The 20,720-nt window shown below is 38.1% G+C and overlaps 1 protein-coding gene across 1 annotated transcript; it reads left to right on the plus strand.

Annotated features, from left to right (window-relative positions):
- Nucleotides 1–560: 560 nt before the first annotated feature.
- Nucleotides 561–17,833, plus strand: LOC115756013 (pentatricopeptide repeat-containing protein At1g30610, chloroplastic). Its single transcript, XM_030695683.2, has 9 exons — nt 561–1,569; nt 3,118–3,309; nt 4,308–4,389; nt 4,550–4,741; nt 6,220–6,333; nt 7,385–7,475; nt 8,933–9,090; nt 10,841–11,272; nt 17,421–17,833. The coding sequence occupies exons 1-9, from the start codon at nt 653–655 to the stop codon at nt 17,751–17,753; spliced, it is 2,511 nt and encodes an 836-aa protein (XP_030551543.1). The 5' UTR covers nt 561–652; the 3' UTR covers nt 17,754–17,833.
- Nucleotides 17,834–20,720: the final 2,887 nt, after the last annotated feature.

Raw genomic sequence — 20,720 nt, forward strand, 5'->3', positions numbered from 1 at the left:
ATTTTCCAAACTTTCTCCCGTTTGGTTAATCGACATAGGCTTAGGCAAAAGAAAATACTTTCCGATCAACAAAAAATTCATGCATAAAATTAACTAAATCTAACAAGATAAAAATACCTTTCAAAATTACTTATCTCAAATTTTTAATATTTTTTGTTTTTCTTCTTCCAATAAAAATAACAAAATATACAAAAGAAATTTAAAATTTGATTTTTTTTTTTTTGCATTGAAGCATGAGATTGAAATTATTCATCAAATGAAATTCAAATACCAGGAAATATTTTTTTGATCGCATACTACCAAATAAAAAAACTGTTTTTAAGAAAAATAATTTTCCTTTTTTCATGACGTTTCAAACAAACTTACCGTCGTAGATTATATTTATGAAGATTCCGTCCAAAAAAGAAAAAGATTAAATTTATGAAGATATTCTCATTGAAATGAGTTCTCCCGACATCTGGAAGCAAACGGCGTCGCATGGCTAAAACCCTGTCCCGTCGTCACCGATTCTTCAACAGTACAGTCACTCGTTTTGCTTATGCAGTAGATCGTCACTTCTTCTTCTCTTCTTCTTTGGCGAGAGTTGCCAGTAGCTTGCGCGGGGATGCTCTCTGGGTTTCTCTCTGAAGCTGAAGGGGTTGTCCACTGAAAAATGTATGGGGTAATTCTGGCGAATCAGCAAATTTGCATCTCTTCCGTCGAGAGGAATGCGATTTCCCACTGCTCGCCTCAAACCAAGAAAGGGTTTTGCCCATGCGGGTTTCCCGAGTCTCGGCGGTCGATGCCTCGCGTGTTGAGCCGGACCAAGGCTCGTTACAGAAGAATCAACGCCCTGTTGAAAGAAGAGTCCTTGAGAAAATCAGATGGGCGCAGTTTGCTCGCGGAGGAGTTCGAGTTTAAGCCTTCCTTCGACGAATACTTGAAGGCTATGGAGTCTGTCAAGTCCGTTAGGGAGAAAAGGCGCTCGCACAATTCGAGTGGATTGGACGATAGTTTGAGTAGAGAACCGGAAGCAGATCAGCCGAATGTGAAAGGGGAGAAACTTGATGGTGATTCAAGCCGAGAAATAGCTTCGAGTATAGGTAAAGATGGATTGAGTCGAGATGGAATGAGGAAGAGAGGGCATAAATTGGAGAGCAAAGAGGGTCGCGCGGATGGCAAGGGGAAGAGGGAGGTTCAAGGAGATATAGCTATTAAGAAGAAGCAAATTTTGAATAAGGATTCGAAGGCTCGCGGAACGAAAGCTAGCATTGTAGTATTGGGCAGTCGCGATATAACTAAAGATGATAAACTTATTGATTTGAGACGTAAAGGTGGTTTTGAAAACAGTAAAGTACCCAACAAATTGAGGAAAGATGAACGAGTTGAGAAAAGTAGTGATGACAAAATTAATCGACGAAGCGCCACGCTTATGAAAAGCACGAGGGCTTTGAACTATAAGAAAGATGATGAGTATTTCGGTGAAGAAAGAGCTGCATTCAGGACCTTGGATGAATTCAGTGATATTGTGGATAAGCCAAAAGTTTCGCGGATGGAAATGGAGGATAGAATCCAGAAGCTAGCAAAATGGTTAGTAGTCTACTTCCTCTTCGGCTCTCCTACTAAATCGCCATATATTAGTGTTTGCTGCTTTTGTCGCTGGACCTGTCTTTATGCTGACTGTGAAGTGAGACCGAGCTTTCATGTTGTAAATTTATGAAGTCTTGCAGAGCATTAGTGAGTATAGTGCTAGTCCTGAGGTGGACGTAAAAGAGAAATGATGGTCTGTTTGTCTGCTTTTTTTGGTTTTGATAGGTTACCATTGCTCTTAGGATGATCCATATGGACATCCAAGGCGACTGGCTGAAAAAGGTAAAAAAAAAAATGGCCATCTAAGGAGCAGTCAATATGAAAACATGATCACATGCACATGTATTAGTGGACATGCTTAAAGTTTAGGTGCGTTGGTTCTGTACTGACAATCCTGGGGACTCCTTTGAGATAATGTCATTATAGGAGGGGACAATACCTTTATCACAATCCTCTGTCGACTTCACTTCATCTAAATCACTGGAATAACAAAGATTTGGTTGGTAAAACCTTGGACGGTCACTTCTTCTTTGTACCCTCTCATATGATGACTAATGCTATTAGTGCCCATGCTTTTGTTTTGTTCACTTTGACCAGCATGTTGGTTTGGTTTGGAAATCTGAGATCCAAGCTTTTTGGTTCATTTTAGTGCTTTCATATCCTCTAAAAACTAATGTCCTACATAATGCAAGAACTGAACTTATATGTGCCTTGTGTTTGTGGAAGAGTAATAGTAGATGCTAGATAAGTTCCACAGGGTCCCTCATGTATTAAAGCAGAACAAATCTGAATAAACAGATTTGACTTGATCTTGTTTTCCATTTGAACTTTTTAGCATGTCTAACTCAAAACTTAAGCTAAACAAATGGAGGGAGACTACATGCATATTAGGGCATGATGTATCCTGTAAACCAGTGATCTGAGATAACGCTTTGACACTCTCTCTCACATGCAACCCGGACTGTAGCAGTATAAAGAATGCATGCCGAAATGAAGAACAGAAAATCACATGAGAAATAAACTTAAATGTTAAATGGCGGATTGGAACTTGGCTCTGATACCGTGATAGCATATCCAACCCAAAAGTCTAAGCTATGGTAGGAGGAGATTACATACAAAGGCCATGGTAAAATCCCGTGAACAAATAATGTGGGACAATACTAACAGAGCCGAATAGTGAACATGCATTGAGTGCTTGAATTAATCACTCGGTTAAGAAGATGTGTGGGAAATCTTCCTTGAAGTTTATTAGCAAGATAAAGAAATTCTTGTATGTTCGCATTCGGGTTTGGGTACCATTGGAGAGTCAATTTCTTCTTTGTTTAATTTGCCTCATCCTCTGTTGTTTGTTGCATGTCCATGGTTAATATGCTTTATAAGCTCATAAATGATGTCCTCTTCCTGTGATGCCATGGATTATAACTGGAGTGGCATGTTGCTGTATCTTTTTCAGCGTATCTGTCATGTCTCTTTACTAATTATTATGAGTCGTCTTATTGAGTTGTTGTTTTTATTGTTGGATTCAGTTTAGATATTTTAATTTAACAGGTTGAATGGTGCAGACATTGACATGCCGGAGTGGATGTTCTCTAAAATTATGCGGAGTGCAAAAATCAAATTTTGTGATTATTCTGTTTTGAGGGTTATCCAGATACTTGGGAAACTAGGAAACTGGAGGCGAGTACTACAAGTCATAGAGTGGCTTCAAATGCGTGAGCGCTTCAAGTCAAACAAGCTCAGGTGCTGACTTCACCTTTGACGCTGGTGCAAAATCGTGCTACCATTCTCTTTGTTTGATTGGTAATCATAGCAATTAGGCCTTTGTTGTTTATCTCCAAGTTCCCACTAGTTACTGCTATGGCATTTTAGAGGTAAAAGTAGATGCTGCAAAAAGATGAGATAATCTATAGATTAGTAACTCATAAGAAAACTAAATTTCTTGAGTTGTCTAGTCAGCGCATAGTTGTATGGTGGAGATAATGGCAGTAATGTGGTGTTGGTTGTAAAGGAGTTGCATGAATGGAAATAACTAGCTCGATGGTGGGGGTTGACTTGATGCCCTCCTATGGTGGTGTTGTTGCCTTGATGGCCACAAATTTTAGCTTCGCTGTCTTGCTTCTTTGTCCTAAGTTCTATGAAGAGGTATCTCTGCTGCAATCTCTTTCACGGTTTAATATGCTGCTCTCATAGTAAAATTTGGATTTTATGGCTCCTCATTTAACCATGCAATAAAACTAAATTGAACAATTGTTCGATACTTTTCAACATAGTAGCAGTGAAACAAGTTCGTGTGATTGATCCTTTCTAGTAGGTGGCCCCCTCAGGAAAGATGCATATTATTAGGCAGTTCAAAACCATGCCAATTACTCTTGATTTGAAAGAACTGACTTCATGTGGCACCTTTGGGATGGTTCCTCATTTTCATTGACCTTGTCTTTTTCTATATTAATGCTCTTCTACTTCTCTGCATTGAAAAGAATTTTCAGCATTCAGGTAATTTGAAAGTTAGATATGGTATGCATATATACTTAGATATATTTTGTTGATGAATTATCTGTCGAATTTTAAATGATGTAGAAACTTCTTTCCTGATTGATTTTTGCAACTTAGGGGCCATAATAAGCTTTTTCTACTTTGATACACAAAGGCAGAAGGAAATTCTGTCTTGTTTCTATAAACCTTTTTACTTACCTGGATTGAGCATAAAATTGTCGAACTAATCACTCCGTCATCTTCAGGCACATTTACACCGCTGCACTGGATGTACTTGGGAAGGCAAGGAGGCCTGTTGAAGCGCTAAACTTGTTTCATTTGATGCAAGTAATGTGCTTAATCTTTTATTTTGGGTTGTTTTTCTTCTTCTTCTTTGGGGACGGAAGTAGGTATAGTAGTCACATGATATTATTTGCACTTGTTCTATGTAAACGTTGGGGTGCTGGAAACCTTGACTGAATCTCTCTCTCTCTCTCTCTCTCTCCAGAATCAGATGTCCACTTATCCTGATTTGGTAGCCTATCGCTCCATTGCTGTGACTCTTGGACAAGCAGGGCACATGAAGGAACTTTTTGATGTCATTGACACTATGCGATCTCCTCCAAAGAAAAAGCTTAAAACAATGACCTTGGTGAAGTGGGACCCACAGTTGGAACCGGATATTATTGTCTACAATGCTGTGAGTTATATATGCTATTGATCCAGTTTAGGTGGATGTCCCGTATATGCAGCTTCACTCTGATGTGTTTTTACTAATCATCTTCCAATTTTTTCATATGCAGTGTTATTCCTGTTATATGTGTGTCTTTCGCGACGGTGAAACTCTCGTGTATAAGTGTGATGATTAATAAGATGTTGTTCCAATTATGAATATGATCTAAATACTATGCCTCAATACTCATGAGTAATGCATTATCGAAGATTACTCATGGCAGATGAAAGTATTATAATAAAGTAAGTCATACTAATTATACTTCTGGATAGCATCACTAGATATGAACCTCGATTGCGAAGGGAAACATGGCAATTTTGAAGGTTTTAATTTAAGAATTTTAAGCATGGGGCCTGTGGAGTATAGATTCAGTAAAGGAGGTCCAACTGAAGGCATGGTGAGAATTGGAGACAAGTACTACTGAAATAGAAATTCCGGTATCTTGGATACATGTTGCAAAAGTATGAGTACTGAATTGAGATATTACCTATGGGATACAAGCAGGATGGATAGGTTGGAGTGCCATGTCTATTATCCTCTGTAATTACTGGATGTTATTTGGGCTTAAGAGTCATTCCATGCAATCAAAATAAGATTCTAGATTGTTTATGCATGAAAGTCTAGGCAATCAGTCATCAACATGTGCATATGGTGAAGTTGTAAAGATTCCGGATTTGCTAGGAAAAGCAAGGATGAAAAATGAATGCATAATTGGTTCGGGTTCAATTGAGAATCAGATGAGAGAAGCTCATTTGATATTTAGACACATGAACAGCTTTAGAAAGCTCCAATGAGAACATGGGACTCCATCATATGCTGGTTAAAGTGGATGAAGGAAGATCTAAAGAGAAGTAGAGGGGAGTCTCAACACTGTTCTTGGCTACTATCTTGCTTTGATAACTGGATACAGGACAAAGTGTCATGACATAGGAGTCATGTAGCATGCCTGACTTAGTGGGAAAAGAAGGAATTATTGAAACAATGGTCAGCAGAATAAAATACTGAGACTATTATACGATTTTCTGTGGATGTTACCTGTCTTGGAGGAAAATTGTCCCAAAGTGTTCAATGCATGCTGTTTTATGACTGTTCTGTTCTGTTCCGAGACTGACTTGCTGATCTAGCAATCATAACTCTGAATTGCTTATGGATAAGCCTTTGACTTAGGTTGGATAATTTGTGTTACGCACTATCAGAGACTATACTGAGGGGTTCTAGGGGTTCTTTACTCCTATTTAGAGAAATTACTTCTTTACAATCTTAGTGACATCTGCGAAACTGGAAATAGCCATGCCAGTACTTCGTCTCACTTGTGTATACAGGTCATTAAGACCAAGCAGTTCCTTCTTCTTTCAAGAAAGTATTACTCCTTTGTCATCTTATTGGGGTCTACGAATCTGCAAATGTGAAAGTAGTCAAGTCCTAAATATGGTTGATGAATGTAGGTGCTTAATGCATGTGTCAAACGAAAACAATGGGAAGGGGCATTCTGGGTTTTACAACAGTTAAAGCAGCATGGCCAGCACCCATCTTCTATAACTTATGGACTTGTCATGGAGGTAACTTCTTTCTGGTTTTTGTATATTTCTTGTTGGAAGAAATATGTCTATTTTTAAATAAAGGGTAGGATTTCAAAGAACTTCTACTATTGGTTGGAAATTTAGTGTGATCCTCTGGGCTAATTTACCCTTGCTAAATTTTGGGCCTGAGAACTGACTGGGAATATGGCAACTGTCAATGAAGTGTTCGTGTTGTAAAAGAGAATAGATAATTTTACAAAGATCAACATTAAATTGAGAGAGAAAAGACTTTTCTTTCCATCCTATTTTAGCTTATATTGGATATATTTTTGTACGAACTGTTTCTTTACTTTAACAGGCCATCTCTATCGCCATTGATTTGAAGAGTTAGTTAATTTTTGAAGATATAACTCCCCGTGTATCAATGCTGACAGAAAGACTATGGAAAAGGAGTTGCACATTTGTGGACTGAAAATTGTCCCATATTCTTTTACATTTAAACTTTGTAATTGGTTGTGGAAAAGGGATGTTCTGGAGTATATAACTACCATTTGTTAGTTTTTTTTTTTTTTTACAAGTATCGACAGGAGGAAAGATGGGGTCTGTCCCTATTGCATCGTGGATGGTTGGAACACTACAAGGCCAAAACCTTATTTGTCAATAAATCCCACCATATCTTGAGAACCTTCACCTAGAAAATGACACAAACATATTAACTATTTTCTTAGAAATATAACTAGACCTCTGTTATAGGGAAAATATTTTTCTCGACTAGCTTGCTCTACTATAGTAAACCAAGAAAATGTTTTCCTAGAGCTACTTTGAAATAGAGTCACAGCTTGACCGCCCTTTGGCTTGATATGCTTCCAAGTTGCAACAAACTGCAGAAGGTTGGCTGGTCCATTTCATATGTCCATGGCATGTCTGACTTATACTTCAGATGTAAATTTCAGATTAGTGACTTATAATATATTCTCATGAAGTATTTTTCAGATTGCTTTTTAATTCCTTATATTTTTGTTAGGATTGGAGGAATGGGGCTTATTCTTTAGGCTGACTTATATCATTGTCCATAATTATTCCTTGGCAGGTGATGTTTGCATGTGAGAAGTACAATTTGGTCCATGAATTATTCAGGAAGGTCCAGCGCTCGTGCATTCCAAATGCCTTGACATACAAAGGTACTCTTCCAAGTAATTCTTTCATCCTACTTGTGGACTCACATCATCTTAATAGAGTGATTAGAAGGTTTGACAACTTTCATCAGATGATGACAAGCGGTGATCTCTTGAAAGGTAAAGTGTACAACTTTATTCAATGATCTAGTGTCAGATGGCCAAAAAAGAGGCAACAAAAAATTAGAGGCTATCTTCTGATCTTTCAGTTGAAAATGAAGTACTCAAACCATCAATAAAAAGTTACATTTCCCGTTCGAAAAATGTAATGGAAGTCAAGAGAATACATGACTGAAAACCAAATGATTGTAATTAGAGTTTATGTCGCAATTGGAGTCTTAAATTGTCATCCCGTACACAAATAAAAGCTCACAACAGAATCAAAATTGAATCGAAATGGCAGTTAACAAGGTAACACTCACTATTAATTTCGTAGTTGTTTACTTGAATGATAAGATAAAACCATTGTAAAGTTTGCAGTAGCACCTACATTCTTTAGACAAACTTGCCACATGTATACCTTATGGCCAAAGAAAAGTTGCCAAAAACAAGTATACATATATATGCCTAAACGAGAAACAAAAAGAAAAAAATTATGTGATTCCAAGCCAGAAGAACAATATAATGATTTAAATTTTGCTTGGGAGGAATTTGTTTAATTTCAAGAGTTAAGTTTTAGACCAAAATGCTTATAATCAAACAAACTTAAAGTGGGGCGTTCAATTAACATCCACCTTTGGACAAGACACATTAGAATTAGAACCTTGGTAATACTCAATAGTTGTTGGCAATATTTATTTATCGAAGGATAAAGATAATATAGAGAATGTTTGTTTACAGTTAAGCAAAAATGAGAAGTATTTTTACACTTTTCTGCCAAACTTTAGAATATTATTCAAATTTCCAAAAATTATGAAAAAATTATATGTGAATTTACATGATAACATTTTAGTATTGTGAAGGTTTCAAGAGTACCGGATTTAAACAAAGTAATAGTGCCTTAGTTTTGAAATTTGGATTAAGCAAAAAGCAGAAAAAACAAACGATTAGTAAGCAACAAATCATGAAAGAGGTATGAAATAGCTAGTTAATCAAGTAGTCAAGCTACAAGTGTATGTGAAGCTAATTTGTTGCACTATATTAAACCAATTCTTGTTCTAGAAAGTTACTGTCATATTTGATACAAAGAGGGCTTGAAGATTTGTCATATCCAGAGCATGTGTTGTAAGATTAATCAAGTTCCCTTCTTTTCTGTTTTTTGCTGAGATGAGATTGGTCAATTAGTGTATATTAGACCGTCAGTTTATAGACCTCATTTGACCAACAGACGTACATAGTTGTTCTGTCTGTCCTGTTTATTGGTCATTATGAAGTTTTCTCGTGTCAAAATATGCCATAAATTAAATCTCCTGCATGGCTTGGATCTTGATGCTGGTTTGATCTTGAAGTTTGGTGATTTACAGTTCTTGTGAATACACTCTGGAGAGAGGGAAAAACGGATGAGGCTGTGTTAGCTGTTCAGGAAATGGAGAAACGAGGAATAGTAGGTTCTGCTGCTCTCTATTATGATCTTGCTCGCTGTCTTTGTAGTGCTGGAAGGTGCCAGGAATCATTGAGGCTGGTAATTCTTTAATGCTTGAACTACCCTTTTTATTCTTCAATTTTATGATGTACAAATTAGTCCTCTACCTCCTTGCATTTTAGCAGAGTTGTATGGACACCTGCTTTGTTTGCTACTACATATTCCTTTACCTTAAAAAATTCTATTGATGCAGATTCGTGCAGTTTGAGACAATTTACTTTCTTTCATGCAAAAGGAAAATGGTCAAGAGTTTGAGACATTCATTTTAATGTAGTTATTTTGATGGCGTAGTTGATTAATTTTCTTGCTGGCTTTCCTCCTAGCTGATTGAATGGAGTAAGGGCATGCCCTTTAGTGTGATAAGACTTTAAAGTGTTATATCTTGTCATTGATTTTCGGTTGTGGTGAAATACGGCGCTGTATCCATTTTCTCAATGTTAAATACCATTGTCCCAGATGGATGAGATCAGGAAATCTCAACTTAAACTGAATTGATTGTTACCACCTGGAAATCTTTTATATTGGCATATGATGTTGTGGGGTTGAACAACTGCAGGGTATTAAAGGACGCAAATAAAATGTTAGGTAAGGGAGGCACAATAAGAAGTTGACATCTCTGTTGTGGCAGTCGAGAGAAAATTTCCAAAAACACTAGATGTAAGTCAAGAAATGTGGAATGATGTACATTTTGATTATGTGATAGAAGTAATCTCAAACATATTGCCAAAGTTATGTTAGACCGGACACATGACATTGGACTCATTTTTTAGTCATGATATCAATGATGAAGAGGGAATCTTATCCTTAAAAAAGGTTGAGTCGCTTGTTGCTTCAGTTAGATACGCGACATTACCTACGTCGTGAATACTCCATCACACCAGAGTCGATGCAAGATGATGCATTATAAATGAACCGCCAAGCATCTCAAGAAATTCAGTCTTAAACTCTGACTTCCTCATTTGCATAGCATGAATAAAAAACGTTGTCCAATGTCGCGTGTCTCGTCTGACACATGTTTCGCTCATTTGAGATTGCACTTACCATATGCACGATCGCAAATGAATGTACTACATTTGGAGCACTTAGAATTTCTCTGGTAAGAGGTCATCGATCTGCCACACTTAACTTCCTCTTGCATTTCCCTTTACTAACATTTGTTGTCTCTTTTTTCTTTTCATCTTCTTTAACTCCACAAACTTTTCTTCTTCTCTACGTGTCTGTATTAAGATAACATCCAACTTCTACTATTGAAATGAAGTTCTTTCTGAATTCATTGATCTCATCCATGTGTTTCTATAAACAGTTTACCTTATTACTTATAGAACAAGGATAAAGTAGAAATCCGAACATATTACAATCCGAGCAACAATCTCCTAAATGTGATGAAGTTCGAAAATGTAATTTCTGAATGTGGTGAGATCTCACTTCAGTATGCTTGGCCTAGGTTTTGAACATCTCATTTGATACGTATCACTGTCTTACTGTAGCATAGAGAGCAGTGGTTAAGTCTAAAACACATGACCAGTAGAGAATTTCTTGCTGACGACCTAGATTTTTCCTTTATAGACCAGTTATGGTGGATCTCCGATGAAAGCACCTGCAAGGAGATAAATAGTCAGTTTGCAGTCTTTTTGGCAGTTCTTTTTCTGTCACTACTGAAATTTAGGGAGCAGTTTATCCTGTCAGAATTTTCATGGAGACTGCTTAGTGAAGTCTTCATTAGGGAGCAGTTTATCTATATGTTTCATGGAATACACATGGGTGGCTTGACATTGTGCTCACATGACAGGTTGAGAAGATATGCAAGGTGGCTAATAAGCCTCTAGTGGTGACATACACCGGCTTAATTCAAGCATGTTTGGAAGCCAGGAACATTGAAAGTGGGAGTTTCATCTTTAAGCAGATGGAGGAATACTGCTCCCCCAATCTTGTCACTTGCAACATTATGTTAAAAGCTTACCTTGACCATGGGATGTTTGAGGAAGCAAAACAGCTCTTTAGCAGGATGCTGGACGATGCCAATCATATTAAAAGTAAATCTGATTACAAGTTCCGGGTAATACCAGATACCTATACATTCAACACCATACTGGATGCATGTTTTGAAGGGAAGAGGTGGGATGATTTACAATTTGTCTATCAAAAGATGTTGCAACATGGGCACCACTTCAATGAGAAACGCCATCTTCGGATAGTATTGGATTCTTCAAGAGCCAGACAGGTACTTGAAATCTTACACCTCTTCAATAAGATCATTGCTTTTTGCATTTGGTAAGTGGATAACTTTTCAGAGCAATTGAATGCCAACTCGAATTTTCTGCAAGTGCCAAGTTTATGCATATTTGGGTATTCTTTTTCTTTATATATATATATATATAAGGGGACCATAAGGGGACTTAGATCGATAGACACTTGCATAAAATTAAAATAGATGAGGAGAATGATGAAAGTATACGGAAGAAAACAAGATATGAAAAAGTAAGTTTGAAATGAGTGGTTGGAATATTAAGAACGAATCTCGCCGAAGTTAATCAAAGCGAGGGGAGGGCTCCCAGCGGACTTCGCACTCTGTTCACTTAATATTCAAATCGGTCAAAATCAGAATTTTAGGCCACCGGCGGGAGGCACGGCACTACCAATTGCGGGGCTTACAATTGTTGTTGTTTATGGAACCGTCTAAACGAAGGGCTGTATTCGTTATAAATGTTTAAAAGTTCACAAAGATTACAGATTATAGTTATCAAAATGTCGATACTTGTCGGTAATATTATAACGAATTGGATAATCATAAGTAAAACCACCAAGTAGGAGGCACGGCCTTCCGATCCGGGGTATAGCAATATAAAATACAAAAATCAAAATGCAGAAAATAAACTGCAGAATATAAAAGGCAAAGCTTGAAACGCCGGAAGTAGGAGGCGGAGCTTACCGCAGTCTGTGGGTATGAAGCTGGAAATGAGAAAACTTCACAATGTATAACACGAAGTCAAAAGATTACAAAGAAAGATCCGTAGATCTGTGCATAAAAACTCCAAAAACAGAAAGATCCGGAGTAGATTTGAGAAGAAAAGAAGACTGTCAAAACAGATCGGGGATAGATCCGGGTACTTCTTGGAAAAATCTCCGGGAAGTCGGAAAGGGTGTCTTCAAGGCGGAAGGGTTAGCTCTTCTCTAGAGTCGGCTAGGGAAGATCTCAAAAGGTTAGAAGGGAAGAGAGGAGGGTTTCGAGCTCTCAAGGAGTGGGGAAATCCTCGGAAGGGTTCTTGGATGGGAGAGAAAACGTTACATGCGCAACGTCCTTCATCTGTCTTTTTAAACACAAAAAGTTACTGTAGCTATAATGCTACGGTTTAAAAATTAAAAAGCCGCTACGGTGTACAGTGTACGGTGAAAGTCTACAGTGTACATTGTACATTATACGGTATTAAGATACATCAAAATTTTATGAGTCTGACGCCAAGTCTTTAGCATCTTCTTCCTCTTCGTGCGCAACATTTGCCTAATTAATCCCAGGTAAAATTCCATAGCAGTCATCTTCATTGGTGTTACTGCTGTGATGGGATTACGCTTGGGAATTTCTGGAATCTTCATAGTCTTCGGCTGCTTGTCTCATCATTTGCCAGAAGTCTACTTCGGTAGATGCCCCTACTAATTTTGAGGCTGCGATCGATCGGTCATGTAGAAAAGTCGTATTTGGAGCCGATGTATTGGATTTAACCTGTCGCGATTGAATCCATCCCCGTACACTGGCTATAGAACATTTATCCCAGAAGGTAAAACCATCCCACCATTTGATTTTAAACCTTCCGGATAGAATCACAAATGTAGACCCAGGTGTGTCTACTTGATATTCAAAATCCCAGGCCGGTACCCAAGAGATCCGGAAAGTGATCGAGAAAAGTAGAAAAGCTGGATACGTCTTTTCTACGAGAGTCGGTGTATAGGAAGATTTAAAAATGCGGTATGATTCAAAAATGGTTTGTGGGAGTATGTCGGTAAGTGGTCCAAAATGATCCCACCACCGTACAAACCAGTATGGCGGTTTTGTAATGTCAAAATTGTCTTCAAAATAGAACAACCATATGTGTGTTCTATTGGGATTTTGTCTGAAAAAGGCATTCCACCAAGTTTGTTGATAGTCAAAATAGGTAAAAGTAGGTCTATGAGAAAGAATTTCAGTCAACTTGATGTTAAATTTGATAGAGGTCCGGGGGGAAAAATCCCAATCGGAAGGGTGAATGACCCTTGTAATCTTTGTAGTAGAGTAGTTTATAATGTCTGGATTCCGATTATCAGCAAAATGTCTAAATTTTATCGACTCATTTTGCGTCAAAATCCTTTCATAAAAATCAATTGTCTTCAGATTGTCATAAGGGGTATAAAAATGGTTTTCTCCAAATATATTTTTTGCAAAAATATAAGGGTCCTTGTGGTAAAAACCCTTTTCAACTGTCAAAATTTTCTGCAAGTGTTTGGAGAACCATTTAGATTTAGTCTTAACAGTCTTTTGAGGAGCCGGCTTGAAGCCACCCGGTCTTCGGAAAAGATTGTGACACAACCACAAACAAAATTACCTTCCGGACCAGGACAATCATCCTCAAAAAAATTTCTAAAACCAACAGGCTCGGGAGAATCATCTTCAGCCCTTATCCCTTTTGACAAACTTGCCATGCTTCCTCCAGAATTTTTGAAGCAACTAGGATACGAAGTTGCAATACCGGAAGAGGTACAGTCTCCCTCACCTTTAAAACCAAAAAATATTTTAAGTGAGGTGGTTCTTCCGGCATCGCCAACTCCTCAAAAGACTGTTAAGACTAAATCTAAATGGTTCCCCAAACATTTGGAGAAAATTTTGATGATTGAAAAAGGTTTTTACCATAAGGACCCTTATATTTTTGCAAAAAATATGTTTGGAGAAAATCATTTATATACCCCTTATGACAATCTGAAGACAATTGATTTTTATGAAAGGATTTTGACGCAAACAAAGTCAGTAAAATTTAGACATTTTGCCGATAATCAGAATCCAGACATTATAAACTACTCTCTTGCAAAGATTACAAGGGTCATTCACCCTTCCGATTGCGATCTTTCCCCCCGGACCTCTATCAAATTTAACACCAAGTTAACTGAAATTCTTTCTCATATACCTACTTTTACCTATTTTGACTATCAACAAGCTTGGTGGAATGCCTTTTTCAGACAAAATCCCAATAGAACACACACATGGTTGTTCTATTTTGAAGACAATTTTGATATTACAAACCGCCATACTTGGTTTGTACGGTGGTGGGATCATGTTGGACCACTTACTGACATACTCCCCCAAACCATTTTTGAATCATACCGCATTTTTAAATTTTCTTATACACCGACTCTCGTAGAAAAGACATATCCAGCTTTTCTACTTTTCTCGATCACTTTCCGGATCTCTTGAGTGCTGGCCTGGGATTTTGAATATCAAGTAGACACACCTGGGTCTACCTTTGTGATTCTATCCAGAAGGTTTAAAATCAAATGGTGGGATGGTTTTACCTTCCGGGATAAATGTTCTATAGCCGGTGTACGGGGATGGATTCAATCGCGACAGGTTAAATCCAATACATCGGCTCCAAATACGACTTTTCTACATAATCGATCGATCGCAGTCTCAAAATTAGTAGGGGCATCTACCGAAGCGGACTTCTAACAAATGATGAGACAAGCAATCGAAGACTATGAAGATTCCAGAAATTCCCAAGCAGAATCCCATCACAGCGGTAACACCAATGAAGATAATCGCTATGGAATTTTACCTGAGATTAATTGGGCAAATGTTGCGGACGAAGAGGAAGAAGATGCTGAAGACTTGGCGTCAAACTCAAAATTTTGATGTATCTTAATACCGTATAATGTACATCGTACATCGTAGCGGCTTTTTAATTTTTAAACCGTGACACCGTAGCTACAGTAACTTTTTGTGTTTAAATAGACAGACGAAGGACGTTGCAGACATAACGTTTTCTCTCCCATCCAACACCCTTCCGAGGATTTCCCCACTCCTTGAGAGCCCGAAACCCTCCTCTCTTCCCTTCTAACCTTTTGAGATCTTCCTTAGCCGACTCTAGAGAAGAGCTAACCCTTACGCCTTGAAGACACCCTTTCCGACTTCCCGGAGATTTTTCCAGTAAGTACCCGGATCTATCCCCGATCTGTTTTGACAGTCTTCTTTTCTTCTCAAATCTACTCCGGATCTTTCTGTTTTTGGAGTTTTTATGCACAGATCTATGGATCTTTCTTTGTAATCTTTTAATTTCGTGTTATACATTGTGAAGTTTTCTCATTTCCAGCTTCATACCCACAGATCGCGGTAGGCTCTGCCTCCTACTTGTGGCGTTTCAAGCTTTGCCTTTTATATTCTGCATTTTGATTTTTGTACTTTATATTGCTATACCCTATATCAGAAGGCCGTGCCTCATACTTGGTGGTTTTACTTATGATTATCTAATTCGTTATAATATTACCGACAAGTATCGACATTTTGATAACTATAATCTGTAATCTTTGTGAACTTTTAAACATTTATAACGAATACAGCCCTTCGTTTAGACGGTTCCATAAACAACGACGATTGTAAGCCCCGGAATTGGTAGTGCCGTGCCTCCCGCCGATGGCCTAAAATTCTGATTTTGACCGATCTGAATATTAAGTGAACAGAGTGCGGAGTCCGCTGGGAGCCCTCCCCTCGCTTTGATTAACTTCGGCGAGATTCGTTCTTAATATTCCGACCACTCATTTCAGACTTACTTTTCATATCTTGTTTTCTTCTGTATACTTTCATCATTCTCCTCATCTATTTTGATTTTATGCAAGTGTCTATCGATCTAAGTCCCCTTATGGTATCAGAGCCAAGGGAGAGGAGTAATTAGTTCACCATAAGAAAGGATGTTAAAAGGTATTTCTTCGCCGAACTGCTCACATATACGCTTTCGGACTTGGTTTCCGATAAGGATAGGAAGACCGGCAAGGAATTTCTTTTTCCGGAATGGTTGGTTGTAATCTAGTCGGAGCCAAACACGTTGGAAGAATTCGTCTTTGTATTGTCGGAACTCACCTAAGGATCTACATTTTAAATTTGAAAGAAAATCCTGGTTGTGGTCACGAACAACGGAAGGATCACCAATGAAATGCTGAGAAATAGAATAAATCAAAGTTGAAACAGCGTCTTGGACCACTTGGCCTTGGTCATCAAAAATATTTTGACTGTTTTCTTCTGTTTTGACAGCATTCAAAATCTGATTTCGTTGGTCTTAAGTGAGATAATTATCCCACCATCCTTTTAAAGTTCCTGAAAAACCGGCTATAATCATAAAAGCAATTTGCTGGTCTGTTGTGTCTGGAATGGTTTTGTAAGTTGTTGCTAACATTACCATTTGGTTTAAAACTTGAATCAGATTTGCTTCTGAAACGCCGTCGATGTTCCATTCGTAAATCGCGTCGGCAGAATATTTATTCTAGAACCTAGTCGAAGATTCTTCCTTGACGAGATTTACATATATTTGGGTATTCATCAAGTAGATAAATGTTTCTCATGTGCTCTATGCGTAATACTTCCAAAATGTTCGTTTGATGTTGGGATAATAGAAGAGGAAAAGAAAATTGAAGGAATGAAATAGGAGACAGATAAAACAATGAGAATCCCAGATACATGGTTTTAAGACTTAATTCATTTGAATTAGGAATTAAGGCTCAGGTAATGAATATAATTTTTTCTTTGTTAAATCTGGAGTCTAGTAAGTTTCATTTGTCTATTCTGAGTAGGACATTATGGTGTTTGTTTACAGGTGCCCTATTTTGATGATGATTCTTGTTTGGTGACTTCTTTTTTCAATTTTGTTTCCTCTTGAGGTTTCCTACATGAACTTGGAGTAGATTATTGGAAAAGTCTTCATAACGAGTGTAGTCCTTTCCGTTCCTAGTGAATGGAGATGGTTGATTTTCGATATGTCTTTGCTTTTGAATTCCAAGATGCAGTTCTTTTTCTCAAGTTTGATGCTTAGCAAGCTTTACGTTTGATGCAGAGGAATTTACTAGTTTTGAGTATTGTGACCTCTCTTCAAGTTCTCATCAAATCAGGCTCAAATTTACCTGAGCATCACACCAAGGCTTTCTTAAGCATCACACTTAGAGAAGAATTGCATGTCACAATTGAAATAAAAGAATTTGCTGCAATTCAATGAACTTTTTTCAAATGAAATAAGAAGACTTGTAATAGACTTCTAGGACTAAACTACAAGTTGAAATAGTAACATAATTGATGATGCTTCTACTTGTCCTAGCGCCTTTCAACTAAAGCTAATCGTCACTAATTATTTATTGCTTGCTGGCAGTATGGACTACTGGAAACAACTTGGAATCACTTAGTTCAGGCGGATCGGTTGCTGCCTCTTCCTCTCATAAAAGAGCGCTTCTGCCTGATGTTGGAGAAGGACGACTATCCTGCTGCTCTTTCTTGCCTCATCAACCATGCAGCTAGTGAATCGCAAGGATTCTCCAGGATTTCATGGTTAAAGCTGTTCAAGCACAATGCTCACAGGATACGGGGGGAAAGTCTTGTGGGATTGATGCATGATGCTGCACTTCATCTGGCCTCGGAGGACTCGTCAAGCGTAGTCTTGCAGACTCTACTGATGTCTTGTAAAGAATTTCTGAGGGTAAAATGATGGAAAAAGTAATGCTTTATAGTCTATAATGTTCTATATATACAGTGATTTATTCCAAGTAAATAGCATTGAATTTTGAAGTTGGGGGCTCTCAATGGTAACTGGTTGAGCACATCTCAGTGCAAACCGTTTAGATCATAGCGTATTGCATGCTATCAGGATTGTAATTCGTCGCCGACATTTTGTGGATATCTAATAAGACATTGATTTCTGGACCGTCGAGAGCCGAGTCTCTTCTTGTTTCAGATATTCTGCATCGGTCACGTACTCCAAATCGATACCGCATTTCTCTTCCAAAGATCCTGGGATTGCATTTCTCTGACTCCGAATGTAAGTAACTTTCCTTTACTGCGGTAGGACATTATCCGGATCCACTCATTTCCGTTTCATCATTTGATTTTGGGATGGGAGTTCATGTTTGGGGGGAAAGAAGGGATGATCTCTTTCCCTCTTCATGATGAGCGGGCCTCCCAGGCCCATTGGGCTGCCCCGCTTGATCACCTGTACTGTGTATACATTCAATAAGGAAGTCTATGATGGTCTATGGTGAGCAAAATGTCAATGGCCCAACTACAGTAACTTTCTTGAGTGTTTTGGTTTGGATCTTGAGAGAATCACACTCCATTATATTAGCTATCCTATCAAGAATGGAGACCCTGAATGTGTTTGTTTCTCCAAAACTGAATGACTTGAAAAAAAAACTCAAAAAATAATCACTTATATCATTAATAAAAAACGAGCGAAAGGAAAAAAATTCAATCTTCCACGAAAATATTTAGAAATCCATATATTTCGTCGACTAGTCATTGCAAGAGATACAAATGATCATTGGCTTTAAAATATTTTTCAAATCATTTATTTTTCACGAAATAAAAGGATCTTTCATATAAAAATCTCAAACCAAAGTATTCTACCTTCGATGTGGGAGAATTGACTTTAGTTCTAAACATCCCTTCTTGAGATCACTTTGACTCAATAGCCCTCATGAGCTCATAGCAATTAACGGCAAACCAATGAACGGTAGTTGCACGTCCCCAACTCTAGAGATAAAAAAGAAAGGGCTAGAGTTTCTTTAGCATAGAGTTTTTTTTTTTTTGGTCGAACTTTAACATAGATTGAAAAGTTATAATTGGAGAATCGTTGAAGTTGTGGGAGGATAGCCGTAATGAGATAGTCGTGGAACGAAGAGAACCCAACAAGGCGCTTTCCTATGTGCAAAAAGTACGCGACAAAGCGAATAAAAGGCTTTTGAACCAAAATGCCCTTCGGATAGGCCTAAAGCATGCACGCATAACGAGCACATGTTCGTCAATCGGGCAGACGGCGATGAGCTCAAGAGGGTCGTCGGATCAAAGTGATCCGTAAGGCAAATCGGATTTGTGGCGAATCTAAAGAAAGGGTGTCGCTTTAGAACTTATCGAGTTAATATGATCGAGTTTGAATTCTTTGTCGAGGAAAAAAAACAGGAAGAAAAAGAGGAAATTAGAGCCTCGATCGGTCCATGTTAGGACGGCAACAAATTTAAAAACATATTTAAAGTGATATGTACCATTACCAATCCAAGAACAAAAATTTATGATGCCGGTCCACATGTCGATTATTGACTTGTTCTAGGCATTGGCCGTGCCTAGCTGCTTGGACAAAAACGTGGGGACCAATCATTGGTCCATCTTGGTGGGGACAAAGCGCTCATAAAAGGCTCTCTTCCCCATTGGCGGAACACATCGGACCGGGACTGGGACTGGACCGGACTGATGGAAGAAGACGCCCTCTGAAAATTATCGTCCACCGACACCGCTGAATTGCAAGAATTAATCAAGCCTCCTCTCTCCATTACCTTTTGTTTCAAGAACCTACCCTCAATTTTCAATTGCGTTTGTTTCAATTCAGTTTATTTAGCCGATCCTGGATGGTTTCGCACCTAATGAAAGGTCCTTCGTCGGAACATTTAGAACATGCCAAAACTCAACCCTTGACATTGACATTTCGCCTCGTGTTTTTCCTAACGCCACCTGCTTTGAGGATCGGTGGAGACTGGCATGATTCACACGGTTGCGGAGATGGAATATTATTATGCTGTTGCGATCAATACTAACCCGGTCGTAAGTTTCATCCGAGTCAACGACCCGTGTGAAGTTGATCAACGTAAGTCGAATCCACAGTACCCAAAAGAAGTTGGGTTTGCAAGAATGTGAATTTGGGGAAAAAATAACCAAAAAAGTTGTAAACATATTGTAATTGTATCAATTCAGTCATATACTTTTTCTTTGGCCAATTAAATCCCAAACTTTTCGCAATTGTTTCAATTTAGTTCATTTAGCCGGTCAACACTAACATGTCAAATTTTTAACAATCTTTTCATATTTTATCGAATTTTTAATCATTTTATTATTATTTTTTCGGTCTTTTTTTGTTTTATTTTTGTTTTTGGTGTCAAGGCCTGAAACCATCGTCGGTTGCTGGTGAGGGTCGCAACCCTTACCCAGCTGCGAGCAAGGACTCAAGACCCTCGTCACGCCGGGAGAGGGCTTGCGGCCCTCGCCTAGATCTAGGCTAGGGCCGCGTGTCCTCACTAGCCCTCGATTGGTGATCGACTGCAACCTACTGGCCTTAACCCAAAAAGAAAAGAAAAAAATAAAATAAAAATAACAAAATCAGAACAATATTAAAATTTTACCAAAGTCAGTGCTACCCAACCGGCAAAATAGACTAAATTGATATAATTGTAAAAGATTTATGACTTAATTGAAAAAAAAATTAAAATTGAATTGGCACGATTTTAATAGATTCAAGAATTTTTTTGATAATTTTTCCGTAAATTTGGCTTGTGGTTATGGCTGAAAAAGACATGCAATTTGATTCACCCTACCCATGATATGAAGTTAGGTGATGAGTGATTACTTTGTTAAGACTTATAAGGGACAATAAAAATCAGATTCGTACTATGAAGCATTAAAGTTGCTTCCT

The sequence above is a fragment of the Rhodamnia argentea genome, chromosome 9 (genome assembly GCF_020921035.1).
Source record: "Rhodamnia argentea isolate NSW1041297 chromosome 9, ASM2092103v1, whole genome shotgun sequence".
Taxonomy (NCBI): domain Eukaryota; kingdom Viridiplantae; phylum Streptophyta; class Magnoliopsida; order Myrtales; family Myrtaceae; genus Rhodamnia; species Rhodamnia argentea.